This window comes from Myotis brandtii, unplaced genomic scaffold, assembly GCF_000412655.1.
Source record: "Myotis brandtii unplaced genomic scaffold, ASM41265v1 scaffold77, whole genome shotgun sequence".
Taxonomy (NCBI): domain Eukaryota; kingdom Metazoa; phylum Chordata; class Mammalia; order Chiroptera; family Vespertilionidae; genus Myotis; species Myotis brandtii.
The window spans coordinates 4,067,975-4,092,218 of NW_005371082.1; the positions used below are offsets into that span (position 1 = coordinate 4,067,975).

At 39.9% G+C, this 24,244-nt stretch overlaps 1 protein-coding gene across 4 annotated transcripts in view; it reads right to left on the reverse strand.

The window, feature by feature from the left end:
• The window catches only part of DCLK1 (doublecortin-like kinase 1), a 520,253-nt gene that overhangs the window by 121,640 nt on the left and 374,369 nt on the right, over positions 1 to 24,244 (reverse strand). For all 4 annotated transcript variants that reach the window (XM_005883145.2, XM_005883147.2, XM_005883146.2 and 1 more), the window contains exon 5: positions 13,091 to 13,207. In XM_005883145.2, coding sequence (XP_005883207.1) covers positions 13,091 to 13,207 — 117 coding nt within the window. The remainder of the gene's footprint in view (positions 1 to 13,090; positions 13,208 to 24,244) is intronic.

A 24,244-nucleotide genomic window follows, 5' to 3' on the forward strand; every position in this document is an offset into this window, starting at 1 on the left:
CCACATCCTCGTCAGCACTTGTCATTTGTCAATTTGTTGATGATAGCCATTCTGACAGGTGTGAAATGGTACCTCATTGTCATTTTGATTTGCATCTCTAGGATGATTAGTGACATTGAACACGTTTTTATATGTCTCTTCACCTTCTATATGTCCTCTTTTAAAAAGTGTCTATTTAGGTCCTTTGCCCATTTTTTGATTGGATTGTTTATCTTCCTTTTGTTAAGTTGTATGAGTTCTCTGTAAATTTTGAAGATTAAACCCTTATCTGAGATAGCATTGGTAAATATGTTCTCCCATGCAGTGGGCTTTCTTGTTGTTTTGCTGATGGTTTCTTTTGCTGTGCAGAAGCTTTTTATTTTGATGTAGTCCCATTTGTTTATTTTCTCCTTAGTTTCCATTGCCCTAGGAGCTGTATCAGCAAAGATATTGCTACAACATTTGTCTGATATTTTTCTGCCTATGGATTCTTCTAAGATAAATGGTTTCCCTTCTTACATTTAAGTTTTTTATCTATTTTGAATTTATTTTTGTGTATGGTGTAAGTTGGTGGTCTACTTTCATTTTTTTTGGCATGTCCCTGTCCAATTTACCCAACACCATTTATTGAAGAGACTGTCTTGACTATTGTATGATCTTGCCTCCTTTGTCAAATATCAATTGAGTGAACTGGTTTGGGGTGACTGCCTGATTCTCTATCCTCTTCAGTTGGTCCATGTGTCTGTTTTTGCACCAGTAACCATGCTGTTTTGAGAACAGTGGCTTTGTATTATAACTGGGTGTCTGTTATTATGATCCCTCCAACTTTGATCTTTTTTTTTTCTCAAGATTGCTGTGCTTATTCGGGGTCATTTTTTATGATATATATACTTTTGGAGTGTCTGTTCTAGGCATTGTTATTTTAATAGGGATTGCATTGAATCTATAGATTGTTCTGGGTGGTATGTACATTTTGATAATGATGATTCTACTAATCCATGAACATGGTATATCCTTCCACTTGTTTATGTCTTCCTCTATCTCTTTTTCCAATTTCCTGTAGTTTTCAGAGTACAGGACTTTTATATCCTTAGTCAACTTTATTCCTAGGTATCTTAATGTTTTTGCTGCAATGGTGAATGGGGTTGGTTTTTAGTTTCTCTTTCTGTGAGTTCATTTTTGGTGTATAAAAAGGCCATAGATTTCTGGGTGTTAATTTTGTATCCTGTTACCTTGCAAAATTCATTTATTAAATCAATTAGTTTTTTTTTGGTGGAGACTTTAGGGTTTTCTATGTACAATATCCTGTCATCTGCGAATAATGACAGTTTTATTTCTTTTCCAATTCGGATATATTTTATTTCTTGTCTGATCCCTATGGCTAGCACTTCCAGTACTATGTCAAACAGGAGTGGTGAAAGTGGGCGTCCCTGGCTTGGTCCTGTTCTTAGGGGAAATGGTTTTAGTTTTTGCCCATTGAGTATGATGTTGGCTGTAGGTTTGTCATATAAGGCTTTTATTATGTTGAGGTATGATCCCTCTATTCCAACTTTGCTGAGAGTTTTTATCAAGAAAGGGTGTTGAATTTTGTCAAATGCTTTTTCTGCATTGATTGATATGATTATGTGATTTTTGTCTCTCAATTTGTTTATGTGATGTATCACATTTATTGATTTTCGCATATTGTACTAGCCTTGTATCCCCGGAATAAATCCCACTTTATCATGGTGTACTAGTATGATCTTTCTAATGTAATGCTGGATCTGATTTTCTAGAATTTGTTGAGATTTTTAGCCGCGATGTTCATCAGGGATATTAGCCTGTAATTCTCTTTCTTTGTAGTGTCTTTATCTGGTTTTAGGATTAGCGAATGGTGGTTTCATAGAAAGAGCTTAGAAGTGTTCCTTCCTCTTGAATTTTTTGGAATTGTCTGAGGAGGATAGGTTTTAGTTCTTTGAATGTTTGATAAAACTCCTTTATGAAGCCATAGGACCAGACCTTTGGTTTGCTGGAAGTTTTTGATCACTGCTTCAATTTCCTCCATAGTTATTGGCTTATTCAGATTTTTTTATTTTTCCTGATTTAGTTTTGGAAGATTGCATTTTTGTGTAAATACGTTCGTTTTGTCTAGGTTGTCCAGTTTGTTGGACTAGAGTTTTTCATAGCATTTTTTTCACAATCCATTGTGTTTCTGTGGGGTCAGTTGTTACTTCACCTCTTTCATATCTGATTTTGTTTGTTTGGGTCCTCTCTCTTTACTTCTTGGTGATCCTGACTAGAGGTTCATCAATCTTGTTTATCCTTTCAAAGAACCAGCTCTTGGTTTTATTGACCTTTTGTACTTTTTTTTTGGTCTCCATGTCATTTATTTCCACTCTGATCTTTATTATTTCCTTTCTTCTGCTTACTCTGGACTTTTCTTGTTGCTCTCTTTCTAATTCTTTAAATTATAGGGTTAGATAGTTTATTTCCAGTTTTTCTGTTGTTTGTTTGTTTGTTTGTTTTTTTAGGTAGCCTGTAGTGCTATGAACTTTTCTCTCAGGACTGCTTTCACTGTGTTCCATAGATTTTGCATTGTTATGTTTTCATTGTCATTTGTTTCCAGGCTGTTTTTATTTCTTCTTTAACTCTTCAGTAACCCAATCATTGTTTAATAGCATGCTATTTAGCTTCCAAGTATTTGATTTTTTTAATTGTTTTTATTGTAGTTGTTTTCTAATTTTATACAATTTCAGTCTTTGTGAATTTGAAGAGACTTTGCCTGTGTCCCAATATGTGGTCTATCTTTGAAAATGTCTTGTGAGCAATTGAGAAGAATGTATATTCTGTAGCTTTGGAGTGAAATGTTCTGAAGATGTCAATTAGTTCCATCTGATCTAGTGAGTCATTTAGGATTGCTGTTTCTTTGTTGATTTTTTGCCTAGAAGATTTATCCAGTGATGTCAATGGGGTATTATAGACCCTTATTATGATTGTATTGCTGTCTATCTCTCCCTTGATATCTTCCAGAAGTTTTTTTTGTTTGTTTGTTTTTTGTTTTGTTTTATGTATTTGGTTGCTCCTGTGTTGGGTGCATATATGTTTACCAGAGTTATATCCTGTTGTATCAATCCCTTTAGTATTATGAAGTGGCCTTACTTATCTCTAGTTATGGCCTTCACTTTGAGGCCCATTTTGTCAGATATAAGTATTGCTCCCACAGTTTTTTATTAATTTCCAGCCTTTCACTTTCTGTCTGTGTGAGTCCTGTGTTCTGAGGTGGGTCTCTTGTAGACAGCAGATATATGGATCATGTTTTCTTATCAATTCAGCCACCCAATGTCTTTTGATTGGAGCATTTAATCCATTTATGTTTAAGGTTATTATTGATAAGTACTTGTTTGTAGCATTTTTATTCTTTATGTCTGTGTTCTTTTTTTCCCTTTCTATTTCTTCTTTTTACCACAGTCCCTTTAGCATTTCTTGCATCGCTGGCTTGGTAGTTTTACACTCTCTTAGTCTGTATTTGTCTGCGAAGCTCCTGATTTCCCCTTTAATTTTGAATGATAGCCTTACTGGATAGAGTATTCTTGGATTCAGTCCCTTGCTTTGCATCACTTTTTATATTTCATTCTATTCCCTTCTGGTCTGATGTGTTTCTGTTGAGAAGTCATTTGATAATCTAATGGGAGATACCTTGTAGGTAACGTTCTGTCTCTCTCTTGAAGCCCTTAAGATTCTCTCTTTGTCATTAATGTTTGCCATTGTAATTGCAATGTATCTTGGTGTGGATCTTTTAGGGTTCATCTTGTTCGGGACTCTGTGCTTGTGTGACTTTTTCTTCCCCAAATCCAAGAAGTTTTCTGTCATTATTTCTTCAAAAAGATTTTCTAATCCTTTCTCCTCTTCTTGTCCTTCTGGCACACCTATTATACGGATGTTGCTTCATTTCATGTTGTCCTAAAGCTCCCTTAAGCTCTCCTCCTGCTTCCTAATATTTTTTCTCCAATTGCTGTTCTGATTGGGTGTTTTTTACAACCCTGTCTTCTAACTCACTGATTTGGTCCTTTGCTTCTTCTAGTCTAGTGTTGAAACCCTCATTGTGTTCCTTATTGTAGCTATATCATTCTTCATTTCCTCTTGCTTCTTACATATGTTGTTGATTTTCTCATCCAGCTGTTTTAGGAACTGTATGACCCTTACTCTGAATTTTTTCTCTGACATATTGATTGCTCCACTTTATTTAGTTCCTTTTCTGGCAATTCCTCCTTTACTTTTTTTCCTTTGTACCCCATTTTTGGTGTCTATTTATGGCCCTGGGCTTTCTGCTTGGGGTAAGAGGGGTTGAAGCCCTTAGCAGTCCAATGGCCAGGGATTCGCTAGCCCGGGGGCTGGGTATGCCTTGAGTTTTACACCTTTATTGTCTCTGCTCTGAGTTGTACCCCCTTCTTCCATGGTTCTGGTCCCTCAGTTGTCCATTTCTCAGGGTTGGTGAGGGCATGTGCCCAGTTCCTCTGGTGTGTGACTCCCTGTGAGTGCCCAGAGCCCTCTGGCATGCAGTTCACTGTGTGGCCCCAGCACCCAAGGCAGGATGGTGCCCTAGGTCCTTCTGGCAGTGCACTTGCAGTGTGGTCCTGTGACCTGTGGCTAGGCACACGAGGTTGCACCAGCAGCTCTGACCTGGGCCAGGGATAGGGTGTGTGCTAGTTGACTGTTCTGTCTGTGCTGGGAGCTGGGCACGCACTGGCCAGAGGCTCTGTTTGGGCTGGGTCCAGTGCGCACACTGGGCAATTCTGTCTCTGCTGGGGATGCAGTGCCCACCAGGCTGCAGCTGCCTGTGCCAGGGCGAGGCGAATGCCAGACGAGGGCTCTGTCTGGTTTAGGGTGTAGTGCACACTGGGTTGTGGCTCTGTACTGGGACCAGGGATGGAGTGGGGTGGGGGATACCTCTGGCTTGCACTCACAGCGCAGGGTCCAGAAGCGCTGGGTTTGGGCTCCAGTGAGGAGGCACAGCTCAGGAGGTCTGTCTGACATGCACTTACTGTAGATGTCTAGGACCCCAGTTGCGGTACTGTGCTGCTCACTGCCGGGGCATGGTAGTGGTTACACATGGGTTATGGCTGGCAAGCGGCTCCCTGCACAGGTCCCAATGTGATGTCTGAGGTCAGTCCGGAATGTGGTGTGGCAGCACTCCTGGCCTCTGTTGCTCCCCTCTACAAGATGGCATGGGTTCCATGCCAAAGTCGAGCCACCCTGGAAGTGCCTACAGTGGCAGTGGGGGCTCCCTGTCTAGGAGAGCCCTATCTGCCAGTCTCCGGGACTACTGTGAGATCTAACTGTCCCTTACTTACACACACACACCACACATGTCCACACATGCCCCTTTCACTCTTTTACTCTACCACACTATCTTCCTCCCTGCTGTCTTGTCAGCAGCCATGTACAAATAGATGTCACTCCATATGTCTTAAATGGAACACATTCCCTACCTCTCCTCCTCAGTTGACAGATCTGCTTCTGATCTCTGATTCCTCTCTTCCTCTAGCCTCATTTCCACTTAAATTTCTGGTTTCATTTCCCTTTAGACACCTCCCCAATTCCCAACATTGCTACTTAAATTCTGTCCTATCAATTTATTTCCAGAATGACTGCAGTGGCCTCATGGAGTCTCCCAGACCTTTGAGCCATCCTCTCTTCCACTGCATCAGTTTCTAAAATTCAAATAAAAATCAAACATGGTCTTGCTAAAAATTCTTTTTCACACCTCTGCCAATACCTACACAAAAATATGTCTTCTGACCACAACTGAGTTGTCAACATCTTCTTCAACCCTTTCCTATCCTAGCATTTATTCATATTGAACTAGCAACTGTTCCTTAAATATACCTTCATGCCTTTGTGCCTTAATTCACATTGTGTCGTCAGGTGGTATGCCCTCCTGGCTCTTCATATTCTCACAAGATCCTTCAGATTCCAGTTTATAAGTCCTTTTCTCTTGGAAGCTTTCTCTTACCTCACTAATGAGATTTAACCCCTTCTTCCTCCGGGTTGTCATAACACAAAATTATTTATTATAAATGATATAGATGTTTGCCTTCCCAATTTGAAATCAAGAGCTATGGTATAAATTGTCTTTGTATCTTTGAGAACCAATATATGACTGAAATACAATAGACATTTAGGAAATATTTCTTTAATAACATGAGGCATTAACAGTAAAGAGTTTATAAAAGTAGTTGGGGTAGGCTGCTGCCCCCATATAGACAGTGGGTCAAAATAATGGTTCAAGGTTTTGAAGAATATCTTTGGAGATACTCAACTGCTGAGGGTGAGCATTAAGAGGAGTTGATGAGTTCATGAAAAGAGAATGGAAGGAGGATTGAGTTTTATGTTCAGTAAAAAAATTCTAAAAACAAAGTCATGAATCATTAGCCCTCTTGACTTTCTTGGTGCATTTTGTTTTCAATCATTTCCTTGGAACCCCAGAGCAGAAAAAATCCTCCATAAAATGTATAAGGCTGAAATATCTATACTAAAGGAAAAGACTGAGCTAAAAATTAATATCTAACAATCTGCCTTTGATGGTGTTTGAAAAAATTAAAGAGTTGACAAATTGAACGAGTTAGCTGATTAAAATTATCTTTGTTTCCCCAACTTTGATTCTTGTGCTATCTGCATATGTTGTATAAAATATTTTTATGTAAAAAAAGTAGTGTTTGAGTGTTTTAAATAAAAAGGCTTCAGGATTTTCAGAGTCATATACAAGTACATTTTAAGCCTGGAGAAGTTGGGATGGTGCTTCAATCATGGTAGAAGTTCATTAACTACGGCACCCAGCTTTTTCCTCTGTAAATGTTCACCCTTGCATCTCCAGCACCCAGCATTGCTAGTCCATGGCGGGTTGTCAATGCATATTGAATGAGTGAATGCTTGTTGCCAGGAGCATTTCTACCTTGGACTGTAAGCTTCTGGAAGGCAAGAAAGTCCATAATCTCATGCTTGAATTGATGGAAATAAAGCTCAGTTATGTTTGCCATGGCTTCTACAGAGTAAGATTCTAAATAGAGGGTGTCATTCCATGAGAAAAAGTTGGCCATCTATCTAAGTGGGAATAAAAACTCTAAAACAAACAAACAAAAAACCCAAAGTTGTTCTACGTGACCTCCAAAAAGAGGTCAAAATTCTGAAATCTGTATGTTTTAAGGAGGACTGCAGCAATGAAAATTCAAGATAGTTAAGTGTGGTTTTCTTATACTTTTAATATTAAGAACAGAGTATAAAGCAAACTAAACTTTATCTGTCCTTATTTAAATCAAATTAATGCATATTACACTCTTACTTTAGAGATGTTGAATTATAAATTGCTTGTACAAATAAAATAATTTGTTTAAAAGAATTTCACTTTTAAATTACACATTTTATGAGACATCTATGTTTCAAAGAAAAACACACATAAATAAAGATTCAACCCATATTAAACACTTTATGATGTTCTTATATATTCTTGTTTCTCTTAAGAAGCAACTAAAACAACTTTCCCCTTTCTTAGTGATACCACATTCAATGTCTGGGGGCTCATTATTCTTCTTGTGTGTTATTAGGCTTCTGGCTTTTCTTTCTTTCTTTTTTTTTTCTTGTGCTAATTGCCTACTTTACACTCTCTCTGCTATGTAGACTAATAATAATTCAACAGGTATGTGAATTATGTAATCTATCAATTATTTAGAGGGTTGACTTGTATGTTCCTTGAGAGTAGAGGCTGTATCTTTCATCTCTGCATTGTTAGCGTCTAACACTGGCAAACCTGTGCTTGATATTCCTGAATGTGGAAATGAACTCCTTACATTAATAAATCACCTTTATCCCTGGCTGGTGTGGCTCATTTTGCTGGGCATCTTACTGGGCAACGAAAAGCAGCTGGTTGGATTCCTGGTTTTGGGCTTGATCCTCAGTAGGGTGTGTGAGGGAGGCAGCAGATCAATGTATTGCTCTCACATTGATGTTTCTCTCTCTCTCTCCCTTCCTCTCTCTCTAAAAAATCAACCAAAATAATAATAATAATAAAATAAAAAAGGTGCAAACTTAAAAAATATCCTAAAACAAAATAATAAAATAAAATAAATCACCTCTAACTGCTTTTAGTCCCAAGAAGAGGAATAGATATGGGACAAAGATAAACTTTATAGAAGATTCTCATTCTTATTCTAATATTGACTTACAAAGGTAACTTTCTGTCAACCACTGACATAAATCATGAACTTGGGGTGAATCATTTTACTTCCTGAAATGCTGATGTCCAGGACTAATACTTAGGCTTCCGTTGCAAAGTGTTATGATGCTATAAATTGCAATCTTAAACCAGGTACTGTATTACTTATTTCCTGGGGATCAAAACTTTAATAAGCAGAGGTGAAGAAAAGCTATTAAGCATTGCCAGCCTGCTGTGTCTGGAACACTGGAAGCCCCAGTCCCAGCCCTGAGCTGCCACTACCAACTCTGTAACTCTGGACCAACCAGTTTCCCCAGCCCTGCCTCTGTTTCCTCCTTATTATACAATAAATAATCAATAATCATGTCATGTTGTTTGTTGTTGGGAGATCATTGGGAGAATCAAAAAAGATCAAAGATAACAATGCATACAAACTATGATGTTTCATTGGTAACAATATTATCATGAACAGTAGCATGGCATGAAAATTGAAGCAAATTTTAACTTTATACTATGCTCTAATCTTAGTATAATGTAGAAAGATGATACTGGAAGTAGAAATTGAAAAACAGAAGTAGAAATTATTTTAAACTTTAAGTTAATAGATTAGGAGGAAAACCAAAGATTTGTTGTTGTTAAAAAGTCAGGTTCCATAGTGGTGATTAAGGTTTGGGGCAACATCAATGATTAAAATGTAACTGGTATAAAAGTAAAATTATTCACATTCCAGTGTTTATGACTTATGAAAAACACTGAACAGGCTATTTTTTAAAATGTTGATGTAATCAAAATAGAGATAGGTCACTGCTCCTTTCCACTTGTTATAAGAGCCATACCTGAGTGCAGACAGGAGTCGTAGACTAGCTCAGTGGAGGGCCGAGGCAGGGGCTCCCCCTGGCATCAAGCAGCTACACTGGCCCAGAAAAGCATCAATAAGACCGTCAAACCTCAGAGGGAAGGTAGGGGATGGTGGGGGTAAGGGGGAAAGATCAACCAAAGGACGTATATGCAAGCATATAGGCCTAAACAATGGACACAGACAACAGGGGGGTGAGGGCATGAGTGGGGGGGATAGGGGATAACGTGGGGATAAGGACACTTATGTAATAACCAATAAAAATAATAAAAATAAAAAAATAAATGTAAATAACACTGGATTCCTAAACCCTGGGCTTAAGTCCCAAGGAAAGAAAGTGGTCTTGGGGTCACTGGCATAATCCATGTATTTGTGGCCGGAAACTGCTATTCTATAAACCCTCTCTAAATTAGAGCAAGGTAGTAAGATTTGGTAGCAAGTCAGAATTAAGAGACAGTAATACATATTATAAGCAGTTATATAACCAGGAAATGATTGTCTGGCATATCTTTTAGGGCAAAATGCAAGTGTAAAAATTTACATGCATAAAAAGACTCACATTAAACAAAACATGAACAGTGCCATTGGATTAATTTTGATCTAGCAGTTAAAGAAACCTTGAATGAAGTGTTAATTTTTCAAGAACACATTGATTTTAGAATGAATTTGGATTTCATTTCTTTATGGAGATGATTACCTGGCATGGCCCTACCACAAATTTCAAGTTAATGCTGATCAAATCAACTAGGTTAGTTAAGTTCAACCCTAGTTGAAAAGATGGTTTTGAGAAAACAATAGAAAACATAAATGCTTGTTTGAAGCAATCTAAGGTAATGTAACCTATCATTTTAAACTTATAAAAGCAATAATAGTTCCAAATGTTGGCAGTAACAAATACAAATACATTTAATACATTTGCTTATCTGCTTTTTTGAGTTTCTGAAATTTCTTTGGTAAATGATACATTCATCTATATTTATAAGATTATAATTAAATGTATCATATTTATGAGATTTATATAATCTTAGAGATGCTGAACAGTGACCAGTTAATTTTAAAGTGAAATAATTTTCTGTATTCATTTTTAATGAATTCATTTTTAATCTTTTAAAGATTAGATTCATGATTCTTTTTATTTTAACTCAAATTTTAGATTTTTTTTAAGTAAAACAGGCTCTCTACTATTCACAAAGTAAAACTTGAGTTGTAAAAATTCTGTCTCCAAGTTTTCCTCCTGTATTCCCTTATTCAATATTGGCTGCCACAGATAGACTGAAAGTGCAGGGTCACTTTTCTTGCATCTGTGGTGGCAACCTTAGCAACAGACAGTAGGTGTTCCAGGTCTCAGGATTCCATTCTCTGACATGTGCACAGTAATCTGAGCATCCTCCTCCCTTCCTTGACTTATGGGGACAAAATGAAAAAGAGAAAAGAGACTTCCACCCAAACCTAGGAACTGCCTATAGCTCTTAAAAACAAAACCTGTTCAAAACAATGATAAAAATTAATAGCTATACTGAGTTTCTTGAAATATTTATATTGTAAAAGCAATAAGAATTTGGCTTAAACACTCATTAGTAGATGTTTCACCCTAACTATACCTGATATTTTAAAATTCATGATATATTCTAAGACAAAAAGGAAAATAAAGGTTCCGTAAAATTTGTCAATGTCGGAGTTAGTTTGGATTAGGAACTAATTCTGCTTTTTACTATTGATGTTTTTTAGTAGTATTGATAATGTGTCAGTTAATGTGGAGCTTCTTGCTCCTTCACATCCTTTTGTGATTGTACGAAATAGCCAAGGTCTTAGGGGCAACAGGCTGACTGGGCCCATGATCTTTTTCTCTCTTATTGCCCCATGGGAGTTCATCCTACAGTTTAGGTTTGCTCAGAGAAAATGAGGAATATTCTTTGATCAAGGCTAAATATCCTCCAAAGAGCACAGTTTTAGCCTGTCAGTTGGTTAATGAACAAGCTAAGGTCTCCTAGGGGAGTTTTACATGTAGCAATTCCAGCATTACTGTCATTTTGTGGTGGTCCACATTTCTGTGTGAAGATGGTGTCTCTCTTGAAGGGAGAGACTTTCCCCAGTATCAGTTTTTCAAGGGAGGGATAATCTTCAGACAGAAATTGTCCCTGCTCTGAAGGTTGGCCATGGTAAGGAGGTAGAAAAGATAGTTGGCTTCTCTTTTGCTCATTGTTATCTTGACCAACACTTCAGATTTATACTTCAAGGAATCTACAGGTCTGCAACCCTTGGGTTGCAAGGGTTACAGATGAGCATTGCCACTCAGAAGCAAACAGGGAGGTAGAAAAGAAAGTCATGTCTGTCATGCCAATAAATGAAGATAAGCAAGCTCTATTTTCACCCCAGATTACTCAGAGTCAAATGACTTCCTCTACTTCCCTTTTGTATCTATAACACAGTAGGCATCAGCATCACCTGGAGAGCTTGGAAAACCCAGGTTGCTGGGCTCCAACTCCAAAGTTTTTGATTCAGTGGATCTGGGAAGGGGCTTAAGACTTGCTTTTCCAACAAGTCAGGTGATGATGATCCTACTGGTCCAGGGAACCACACTTTGGGAACCATTTCCTTAACAACTTTTTCTCTAACTAAAGGCTTATAGATTATATGATTTGAATAATCTGGAATATTTGCTAAAAGGGGGCAGGGATCAGGATGATAAACTTTACCAAGTTACCAAGTGACATTCATGCTCTAAACATTGAGTCTCACTACCTTAACCTTTAGCAAAGTCTCATTTCAGTGTTCATCCAATCTTGGTGAGCTCTGTCATACTCAGGGAGGAATTCTCAGCCCACTCTTAAACTAGGAGGGTTAAACAAGCTGCATCTCAAGTGCCAGCCGTTTTGAGACTTATTCCCTGGCTGATTACAATGTAGATCATGCTATGCGAAGGGAACAGTGGTAGAACATTGTTGCTACTCTTCGAGTGTCGAAGAACATCAAGGTCTTTGGAGAATATCTAGGGAATCAGTAAAGCCCTAAGAAGAAGGTGACTCCTAGAGAACCAAGTTGGGCTTGGTGCTCTAACTATCCAGCTTGCTGAGAGTTCCTGCTTCCAAGACTTACTTTGGAGATTTCAGTTTTACTTATTATTAGGAAAAACAAATTATAGCACCTCCATTTTTAAATATGGAGGTTATAACTTACATAGTAGTACAACAGCTGGTGAGTGGTGCCAGAGGCAGGCCTTGTAGCCCCAGCCTAGAGAACTATTCACATCCCTCTGGGCCCATGCTATTGAGTACAAGAAAGCCTCTGAATAGGCCCTAACGGCCTTTGTTCCTAAGAACTTCACCATCTTTATGAAATCAGGTGACAATCACTTTCATATATGTATCATTTAATAATTCCCTTCCACAGTTTATATCTTTAATAAATAATTAATAATGAAATAGATCTTACACCTAAGTTTTAAAAAAAGGTCACAAAGACAGAAACAAAAACAGCCTAACTTACTCATATCAGTTTTAAGACCAAAGAAAGAAAAGGCAGCACTGACATAGTCATCTTATGAGTACACTTCTTGCTCAAATACCAGTACTAGAACCAGGGGACAGGACACAGGCCAAGTTACTGCAGCTATCACTGCACCAGGCTCTCATTCCCACTGCCATTAGCTCCACAGCCTCACTGGGGGCCAATGGTAAACTAAAATTTAGCAAATACAAATTGGAAACTCTTCATAAGCCAGTCCCAAGTGGAATAAATGCTTTAACAGAGACTTATAGAGTTAGTGGCCTTTAGCCTGAAAAATTAATTTTTGTGATAGAAATTATGCAAGTCAGTAGTACACTTCTATTTGTGGGCAAATCTGGGTTTTCTGATTTCACCTAAGTTAGTGTTCCCAAGATCAATGTTTTGTCTTACAGCCAACATGTTAGACCCAGGAAAATCTGCTCCACCACTCTGACATGTTCTAAAATTATAAACTGGAATTTACACTATCTTAAACCCTCACACTCTGGACTTCACACACCCTCTGCTTGTTATGGGTCATAAACAAGGCACTTTCTTCAAAGTCTCCTTTGTTGCTTTACCTGAGCTGGTTGATGCTGGCGACTTGCTGCGCCTGGAAGGTCCTGGGCTCTTGTTGGTAGTCCTGCGGGATGACGAAGCTATTTTGGTGTAAGAAGTGGACTTCACAACTCGACATTCTGGGGAAAGAACAACCACATATCATTATAGGATCATGGCAAACACCATTTAAAATGCACAACAAACTGGAAATATAAATATATGGCCATCCTCAGTCACACCTATTTCTTGTCAGCCCAATGCTCATCTATAGCAAATAAATCAAGGAAAAAAGAAGAAAAGGCACAGTAGTTGTCTTCCACATCAAAATAAACAATATCCTGGCCAAGCTGAGAAGAGCTCAGTTGGTTAGAATCAGGGTTGGATCTCCTGTCAGGGCACATACAAGAAGCAACCAAAATGAATAAATAAGTGGAACAACAAATCAATGTCTCTCTCTCTCTCTCTCTCTCTCTCTCTCCCTCTCTCTCTTCCTCTCTCTCTCCCTCTTTCTCTCTCTTTTTCTCTCTCATTCATGCACTGGTGGGGTCCCTCAGCCTGGTCTGTGGGGATCGGACTGAAATCAACTCTCCAACCTCCTGAGGGGTCCCGGATTGCTAGAGGGCGCAGGCCAGGCTGAGGGACCTCGCCAGTGCAGAATCCATGCACCAGGTCTCTAGTATGCATATAAGATCTTTGGTTAATCTCTTCACACCCTCCCCCCACCCCCTTCCCTCTGAGATTCATCAGTCTGTTCCATGTTTCCATGTCTGTGGTTTCCCCTCCTGCATTGAGTGTCTGCCCCCTGGTGGTCAGTGTGTGGCCGGTCAGTCGGTCAGCTGGTCAGTCGGTCAGCTGGTCAGCTGATTGGCCAGTCGCTTAGGCTTTTATATATACAGATAATCTCCCTTCCTCTTTTCTATAAGATTAATCAATAAAAATTTTTATAAAGTAAGTAATTCCCCAATTCTAGTAGTTAACCTTCTTTGCAATAATATTTTGGATACATTGAGAGTAATAGGCTGGTAAAGAAGTGATTTTGTTGGGTTTCTCTTCACCCATCTTTGAGTTATTTGTGTATATGTCTCTCTTTTGGGTTAAAGTATTCTTTCTTCCAAGAAAAATGTTAGACAAAGGTCAACCTCTTAAACCTAGATAGGAAGTGATGGATTATTTCACCATTAGAAAAGATTCCACCTATGCCAAGTTTACTTTCTTGTGAATCCTTGCAGGAATAGCTGTGGATCTTCACCATGTGTGGGAAATGACAGAATTTTCTCAGAAGAGGTAAAATCAGAGAAGAGGTGACTTTACCCTGTTTATAAGAGCACCATATGAGTCTCTGCAACCACAAGGTGGTGTCTGCAAAATGGCTTTTGGCCTGAGGCTGAGAAACAACTTTGGTTTTATTAGATTTAAATCCTTGGTGTTTGTGTTCATTAAGTCCAACAATAAACATTTTAATTAGTAAAGAGCTTTTTATTTCCCTCTTAGTAAATGTGACCAATTATGATGTTCAAATTTACATATCTTATTCTTGAGGAACCATTTTTAATAAATAAAAATATTTGTATTATTGTAATGATAATCAATGTTCACTGTGGATAGAAAATATAAAGAATATTTTAAAACCCACCCATTGAGTGATACTTTTTATTTGGAGAGTGGTGTACAAATCTAGCATTTTTTCTACTCATTTATATAGTGGGGTTATTCTGCACATATCCATCTGTTACTAGCCCTTTTCACACCACAATATACTGTGAGCACTTTCACTTTTCCTTGTAATGGTTACAGTGCATTTCACTGCATGGATGTACCATAATTTGCTTAGCTAACTTCCTCATGTTGGACATTTAACTCACATTCAATATTTTACTATTATTAATAACATCTTTATAAAATGAATGTGCTGTTATCTGATTATTTCCTTAGGATAGATTTAGTCCTTGGTATTTGAAATTTAATTTATAATAACTAGAAATCATGAGGTGCATCATAGTTGCTCAAAATATTTTCTGAATAAATTATTAAGTGGGATTGGTAGATCTAAAGACAAGTGCTTTTAAAAGCTTTTGACAAATTGCCCTCCAAGCAGGCTGACCCAAACTGTACTTTCATTAAAATATAAGAATGGTCATTTGCCTGACCCTTCACTTATCTTTTTAAAAACTCTGCTAATTTAAAAACAAATATTGAATTTCATTGCTTTATACATGAATTGGTTTGATTGCCAATAAAGTTGTATATCTCCCCCAAATGCTTATCCTTCTTTTGGCTTTTGCAATTGGGATGGTCTTTTTCTTATTGGTTTGTAAGGATGCATTCTATATTAAAGTCTTGTACCTTTGTCTATCACACCATAAATATTTATCTTTATAGGCAGTTGCTGAAATATGATAACTTTTTAAATGTAGTTTTTATATAGTTTATGCATTTCTTTGTTTTCAATTTATATTTATTGTTGAAAGTATTTCAGATATCCCTTTTTGTTTCCCATTGATCCCCTCCACCTCACCACCTTCCCTACACCCCAGGCCTTCACCACCCTATTGTCTGTGTCCATGGGTTATTCATATATGCATATAAGCTCTTTGGTTTTCTTTTAAAGTACAGTAGTTTAAAATTATAGTCTAATCTATTAACTTTTTCATTATGCATTTTAAACCATTTTATACTTTAGTAACAAAGGATTCATAATAATTCCAGATCTAATTCTGATGCCTGACTTTAACTGAAAATTATCTTCCCTATATATGCAATTCCAATTTTCTAAGCTCAAAACATGTTCTTTCCCTTTTATATTCTGAATGGTTTTATATAAACACTAGAGGCCCGGTGCACGAAAATTTGTGCACTCGGGCGGGGGGGAGTCCCTCAGCCCGGCCTGTGCCCTCTCGCAGTCTGGGACCCGTCAGGGGATGTCCACCTGCTGGCTTTGGCCCACTCCCCGGGGGATCGGGCCTAAGCTGGCAGTCAGACACCCCTCTGGCAGCCTGGGAGCCCTTGGGGGATGTCCACTTGCCAGCAGGGAGCAGGCCTAAGCTGCAGTCGGACATCCTTAGCACTGCTGAGGAGGTGGGAGAGGCTCTTGCCACCACCGCTGTGCTGGTAGCCATCAGCCTGGCTTGTGGCTGAGCAGAGCTCCCACTGTGGGAGCGCACTGACCACCAGGGGGCAGCTCCTGCATTGAGCATCTGCCCTCTGGTGGTCAGTGTGTGTCATAGTGACCAGTCATTCCCAGTTGCTCTGCTGTTAGGGTCAATTTGCATATTACCTTTTTATTATATAGGATAGAGACCTGGTACACGGGTGGGGGCTGGTTGGTTTGCCCTGAAGGGTGTCCCAGATCAGGGTGGGGGTCCCCACTGGGGTGCCTGGCCAGCCTGTGTGAGGGTCTGATGACTGTTTGCAGGCTGGCCAAGCCCCTTCAGGGTGGGAGAGTCCTGTTAGGGTGCCTGGCCAGCCTGGGTGAGGGGCTGATGGCTGTTTTCAGGCTGGCCACACCTCCCAGCAACCGAAGCTCCTAGCCTCTCCGTTTTTTCTTTTTTTTTGGGGGGGGGAGATTTATTTATCTTCTATAATTGAAACTTTGTAGCCTTGAACAGAGCCCAGGTCCGGCAACCCAGGCTCCCAGGCCCTCCTTGAGCAGAGGCCATGGCTGGCTGGAAGCAGGTATCTGGGATTTATTTATCTTCTATAATTGAAACTTTGTAGCCTTGAGTGGAGCCCAGGGCCAGCCAGGGCAGGCGGGAAGCTTGGCTTCCTCCATCACCAGGGGCAACCCAAGCATCCTGCTCGCTACAGCTCCGTGGCCACCGCCATCTTAGTTGGGTTAATTTGCATACTCACTCCTGATTGACTGGTGGGTGTGGCTTGTGGGCATGGCTTGAGCATAGCAGAGGGATGGTTGATGTGCATGTTTCTCTTTTATTATATAAGATATTTGCCTATTTCCTCAAACCAACAAAGTAGTTCATAGCATTTAGTAAAGAAGGAATATATGTGTACATGAAATATAAAAGTTGCAGGACTATAAATAGGAGAATGTTTCTTGAACAACCTTGTAAATTGAACTCTTAGGGGCAAAAAGAAGAGAACGGATTTAAAAAGAAAGAAGAGGAGAAGGAGAAGGAGGAAAGGGAGAAGAAAAGGGAGAGGGAGGAGGAGGAGAAAATTCTGCCTCGAGTTATAATATTTGTGGCTTTATAGCCAAAAGCAGAGGGGAAAATGAATCAGGGCATTACTGAGCATGCCCAGGCCTCCACAATAGTTACTTAGGGCTGATGTTGGCTGTTTTGGCCTGCCCATGTGCCCCTGCAAGAGATTTCAATTGCTTTAAAAAAGAAAAAAGAAAAAAAAATCTACACAAATGGACATAGCAAAAATTAAAAGGTAGAGGTAAGCAAGAAATATTACACCAGAAGAAAAGATCAAAACCACACGGACCACTCACATGAGGTGATAGTGCCCAAGGGTGTGTCTGCAGAGGTTTTAATTCACAAAACATGTGAAGAGGGCATCCAATTAGCTCAAGGGTTTGTCCACACAACACATTCTGGAGTTGTCCAAGCCTTTGGATATTGGCCTAGGCCTAGCCTTTTGAAGGGCATTAGCAACCATATAGGATTGCTGTAATGTTTCTGGTCCATTGGCGTGCTTCCAATTAAATTTGTACCAAGTGCCCACTATGTGCCAAGCACTGAGCACTGCAGACACATGAAGAACAGACAAAGTTTTGGAACTGAAAACACTTACCACCTGGTAGTGGAGCATGGAGTCTTTTAACCACTAAGGGCTCTCTTTTGCTTTTTATTTCATAGACTTCACATTTGAAAATGTTGGTTTGTGAAACAAATTCCTTTAACTGATAATATGTGCTTTTATTATAAATCAAATTTAGGACTCTAATGAGGGCAGAATGACCAAGACTTTTTTCCACAGATCATGAATGCTTAGTCACATAAATTTAAAATAGTGATTTTAAAATCTCAGAATCTAGTTAGCAAGAATGCATAGTTAAAATAGAAAGTTACCAGATGGTGTACATTGGTAATAACACCCATCTATGAGCTACAACATGAATTTAAAAGTTAATTTTAGCCTGGCTGGATAGCTCAGTTGATTAGAGCATCATCCCATGTGACAAGGTTGTAGGTTTGATCCCAAGTCAGGGCACATACAGGAATGTCACATGCCACAGGTGCTGGAATTGTTACTTATGGCTCCAGCTACCAACCAGGGCTCTGGATCAGCATAATAGAACCAATCTTGCCAAACGAAGTTTAAATTTTTCCAGCTACCAGAAAGAAACTAGGTATTTTAGTTATTTAGTTAGTCTTAGAGCAAATGTAAGCATTTCATTTGATTTTTGAAGAACTGAAAAAAAACTTGTGGGCTCAAGCCATTCTTTTATAGCTTTTCTTGCTGCTCTTGAATTTAGTTCTCAAGGTATTATTAATCTATGAAAATTACTCACTTACTGGTCTGCTTTCTCAATTCATGCTCCAATGGCATATTAAAAAGACAAAACAAACATGTAATAGCTGCTCAATAAATATTGGCCTGAATTGCTATTGATCCTGTAACTATTTGTGTGAACTCTTGCTATTCACTGAACTAATCCAAAGTCTCATTTTACTGATGAGGAAACTAAGTTTCATAAAGAACAAATAACTTGCATCAGACCCTAGGTCTCTTGGATTGGTGAATCCCTTACCCTCCCAGTATCTGATATTGTGGCATAAGCAAGCTGTTCCATTGTGACTAAAGTCTGGAAAGTTTCTGTCAATGTCCAATGTCATGGGAAAACAGACAAGTGGGTGAATAGTGAGAAAGATGACAAATAACCAGTTCTCTTATCAACATTAAATTAAATTTGTAAAATACTAATGCTACAATTTTATCAAGATGTCTATTACATCAGAAGAAAAGAAACAATAAACTCTCAAAAGTGAAGTTATAGTAAAGTATAGCTTGAGGGATCATGGAGTCTGAAAGATAATTGAAAATAATACAAATCTTGCCTGACTGGTGTGGCTTGGATGGTTGAGCATCATCCTATGCACCTAGAGATCTCTGGTTGGATTCCTGATTAGCACATATGCCAGGGTTGCAAGCTTGACCCCCGTTAAGGGGTTTGCAGGAGGCAGCCGATCAATGTTTCTCTCTCATTGATGTTTCTATCTCTCCCTTCCTCTCTCTCTGAGAAAATCAATAAAACATATTTAGCCCAGCTGGCATGGTTCAGTGGTTGAATGTTGACCTATGAACCATGAAGTGATGGTTCAATTCCTGATTAGAGCACATGCCCGGATTGCAGGCTCTATCCCCAATGTGGGGCATGCAGGAAGCAGCCGATCAATGATTCTCTCTCATCATTGATGTTTCTATCTCTCTCTCACTCTCCCTTCCTCTCTGAAATCAATAAAAATATATTTTAAAAATTACAGATCTTATACCACTTGCCTTCAAGATAAGAGTGAAACTTCATGAGTTAAATTGGGGATTAGAATAATTCTTAAAGGTTGCATACTAGAATCAGAAATAAAACAATTATAGTAACTGTTCCCCCCATCCCTCATCCCCAGGATTAAAATAAAAACAATTGAAGAAAAGTGCAGCACCAAGCCATAAATTAGAAAAGAAAACAAAAGACTCCAATCATCTTTCCCATTAAGGTTTAGATTTTAACTATTTTAATTAATTAAAGTGGGAATGGTATTTTCTAATGCAGTAAAGGACAAATGCTGAATTACTTTAGAGAATGCCAAAATCTTTGTGAGCTTAAAACCACATTTTAGAAACATGGTGACTAATGCTATCTAATAATAGACAAACATGGTAATTGACCGTACCTTCGCTACGCCTCCCATTGGCTAATCAGCACGATATGCAAATTAATAGCCAACAAAGATGGCGGTTAATTTGGATATATAGGTGCCCAGCAGCTATCGGCTATCAGAGCCTGCAATCAGATCTGAGAGGTCCCCTGCCCAGGCCTGATGCCTCGGTCAGAAGCGTTAGGCCTGGGCATGGGCGGAGCCGGGATGGTGGGGAGCAGGGGGGGAGCCAGCGATGGTGGGGAGCAGGAGTGGAGCCCGTGATTGCGGGGAGCTGGGGGTCCCCTGCCCAGGCCTAACGCCTCTGACTGGGCAGGGGAGGAGCCTGCCATCGCAGGAGCTGGGGGTCCCCTGCCTATGGCATTAGGCCTGGGCAGGGGTGGAGCCGTCAATTGCAGGGAGCAGGGGCCGAGTTGGTGATCATGGGGAGCTGGGGGTCCCCTGCCCAGGCCTAAGGCCTTGGCCAGAGACATTAGGCCTGTGCAGGGGCAGAGCCAGTGATCATGGGGAGCAGAAGCTGAGCCTACGATTCAGGGAGTTGGAGGTCCCCTGCCCAGGGCTAATGACTTGGCCAGAGGCATTAGGCCTGGGCAGGGGGGCCAAGCCGGCAATTGGTGTGAACTACAGAGGAAACACCTTTTCTGACTGCTCATTGGCTTAGCTCTCTGTATGCCACTGGTAATATTCTTAGTAACTTGGGTAATAAGAATCCAAATAGGTGATCTAGGGATTTTTACCACACTCCTAGAGAAAAAAAGGAAGGTCTGCTGCTGGAGGGTTAAGAAATGTCATATCCTGTCCTAGCTGGTTTTGCTCAGTGGATAATGCCTCGGCCTGCCCACTGCTGGGTCTGGGTTCAGTTCTGACTAAGGGCATGTACCTGGGTTGCAGGCTTCTCCCTGGCCTGGGCCCAGGTCAGGGCTCATGCAGGAGGCAACCAATCAAAGTGTTCCTCTCACTTTGATGTTTCTCTCTGTCTTTCCCTTTCTCTTCCACATTCTCTAAAAATCAATGGAAACATAGCCTCAGATGAGGATAAAAAAGAAAGAAAGAAATGTCATATCTTATGAAAGACACTTCTTGAAAATGCCTAAAGAAAGTTGTCATTTTTTCATGGTAACGGGACTGGAGTCCGTGTTGATGATAACACCTTGGTGGCTGCGGTGACTGGCAGTGGCTGCAACAGTGGGGTGATGGGGCTGGTGCCTTCCCCTGATCAGCCCGGTCGCCTCCCACAAAGGGAGGCCAGACTATGGCTTAGGCCCGCTCCCCAAGGGGAGCAGGGAGCAGGGAGTAGGACATCCCCTGAAGGCTCCCAGTATGTGATAGGGGGCAAGCTGGGCTGAGGGACCCTCCCCTTCAGTGCACAAATTTTTGTGCACCGGGCCTCTAGTAGTCTATAAATGGCCAGTAAAGTAGAATACTTTATGTGTTCTCACAAAGCACATTTTCACAACCTCCCAGCAAGGAAGAAAGCAGCCACCTCCATTCTCCCTCTCTTATGAGGGTATTTGCCTTTGGGGGATAATCACTCCATTCTGCATTCTGATACTTTAGTACCCTTGTGCTCTCTAAAAGGACTCCATTTCCTTTGGCTTCAGAGACACTGGACAATGTAAACACTCCTTAAGAAAGAGGATATTGAAGGACTGTGAGGTAAGCCACTTGGAGGGAGCTGCAGGATAGTAATTTCTCTTGCTATTAAAGATTGCAGCCTACCAAAAGTATAGAAAATCAGATCAAACATATTAATTAGGTCTCTGGTGACTGATTCTCCCATACCAAGCAAGCAAGGTTTGGTTTGATCTCTGATTCAGAAAGTCCCTATATTCTCAGTTTTGTAAGAGCAGAAGTATCATTCTCCATATGGTCTATAAGATCAGCTTTACAAATGTTCTTTGGTTTTGGTTAAAAAGAACTTAAAGTAGTTACCACCTTCATCAAGGACCCAAACTTTAGACACTGGTGTTCTTCAATATACAGATTTAGAGAGACAACCCAGATGCAGATGTATAGACAGGAGACTGGTTCCCAGTGGCATGAGAACTTTCACTTATGTAGATTTCCCCCACTCAAGAATAGCTGGTAGGGAGGCTGAAGTGTTATGAATGGTGCTAACAAATAGAAATGATTACAGAATTCCACGCAGGCACCAACGGCTCACCTGAGCTCACACAACAAGAACATTCATGCATTCAAAGGGGCCCACTTGTACCTTTGGAGAATCTTGAACAAGGCACAGGTGAACTCCCATAAGTGTCTAGATAGCCTTAGTGACACACTGCTTTCTGGCTAGGGAATATTCTTTAAACAAAGAATGTTTTCTCCTTTAAACTCTTTTTAAAACCAGTCAGAATAAAAACATTCTCAGGCAGAGGCCTCTCAACTAATCTCTACTTTAAATTCAGTTGTTCTGAACTGTTAAGGCGATGGCAAGTTCATCTAGAAGAATCCATTATAAACAGTAGATGTTCTGTGGCTTCTTCCCTAACCTGATTTGAAAGACAAGCTTCCTCTTACCTTGACAAAGGTACAAAGCCTCCAAAGGGAACCCTATTCTCTGTGGCTATATGCAAAAAAAAAACAGTCAGAAAGCACATTCAGTGTTAAAGACTTTCTACATATGGCACAAGGTCAATAGCCAAAAGAGAAAACTTGCAATTCTGGCTCTCTCCCTCTCCAAGTGGCTCTTACATACTCTGACTTGGAAGGAACCTTCTGAGAATATCAAGGTTATCAATGGTTACCAAATCAACTCTCGCCTTGATTCATGAATATCCTCTTTTCCTGTTTCCTTAAGTGTCTGTTCAGCTTCCCCTTGAGTAGTTGTTGGGTTTCACCACCTTCTGTCTTATGGTTTTAAAGCTTCAAACATCCTGATTAGCCTCCACTTGTCAGTGTGGGTGAGCTAAACAGAGCATTCCTAGTATGAGTGATGACTAGATTTTACTTCCTATAGAAACATAATGATTTCCACACTTCATGGCAGCATTAAAGGGAAACTCAAATGTAGGCTCCTTGCAGGGAGGGTCAGTCTGCATCTCCCCAGCTGCATGCTCCAGTCAGTCCTCTCATGTCTGTGCCACCTGGATCCAAAGTCACTCCTGACACCACAGTGAAATTATCATCCCTATTGGCTGTGAGGTTTAAAATCAGTGTCACTTCCCTAAGTTGCATATGCAGCATGTCTGGAATAAAAGCAGTCAGCTCAAAAACTCTAAACCATAGTTTTAAAATAAAATGAAGTATGTAGTAGACTGACTGAAAACAAATGCATCCTTTGGAGGGCTTAGCAAAGAGTAAAGTCCCAGAAACTGAGATTTTTTAAAACTTTCTAAAAATATAGCCACATGTGTCTAAACACAGCACCTAGACTGTCCCACCACAACTTTCAGAACACCCAGCTGAGTGCTCCAGATGGTGCACGTGTTCCCACTTGGCATGCTGCTCACTGTGAAACTAGCACAAACCAGCTCTGGAGGCGCAAAGTCAAACCTTTACATAACATCTTCAGATGTCTTTATGGCACTGGGATTTTCTGCACTAACCTCTCAATGGTCACCCCTCAGATCTACTGTTTTGATAGCATGACTGATTTTCTTCTCCAAGTACTTCCCTTTTTCCTAATAGTCAATTAAATGTTAAGTTCCCCCTACATTAACAGTTAAGAGTTATAGGGGTCCAGTGTAGTTGGGTGGCTTTGCTCTAGGAGATTACCTGGTAACCCAGTGTCTGATGGTGGGGCAAAGGTGTAACGACCACCATAACAAGAAGGTATCTTAAGACCGACAAATGAAGCAGGAAACTCTGCAGAATATAACAATTTATTATACAGTAATTTGCTTACAGGAAGATTGGGTCAGAGCAAATAGATGACCCAGCAATTCTGGACAGATTATTTTCTACTAATAGACTATTGTTATAGCACTTTGTCTTTTATAACTCAAATACTAATAATTGACAAGATAAAGGGACAAAGAACACAGTAGCACCAGGGGCCATACCATGATTGTTTATATTCAATATTATCATCAGTTTTATATTTATCTTGGTTGTCATGACATTCCAGCCATCACTCTAAAAAATATTTATGGCTACATTTTGAGGAAAACAGGCAATCATTAACTAGAAAACTTAGATATGCTCCATAAGGACAGTGAGGTTGGGACACAGAGATGGAGTTGGTTTTGTTCACATCTATACGCCCAGGTTCCCTGGTGTAGTCTCAGAGTTTCAGTCCTGAGAGAAAGGAGAAAAATAGGAAGGCCTCTAGACACTGGGCAAGAAAAGATGATTTGTGCCTTGTTCTACAAGATCTTCATTTCCTGAAACTGA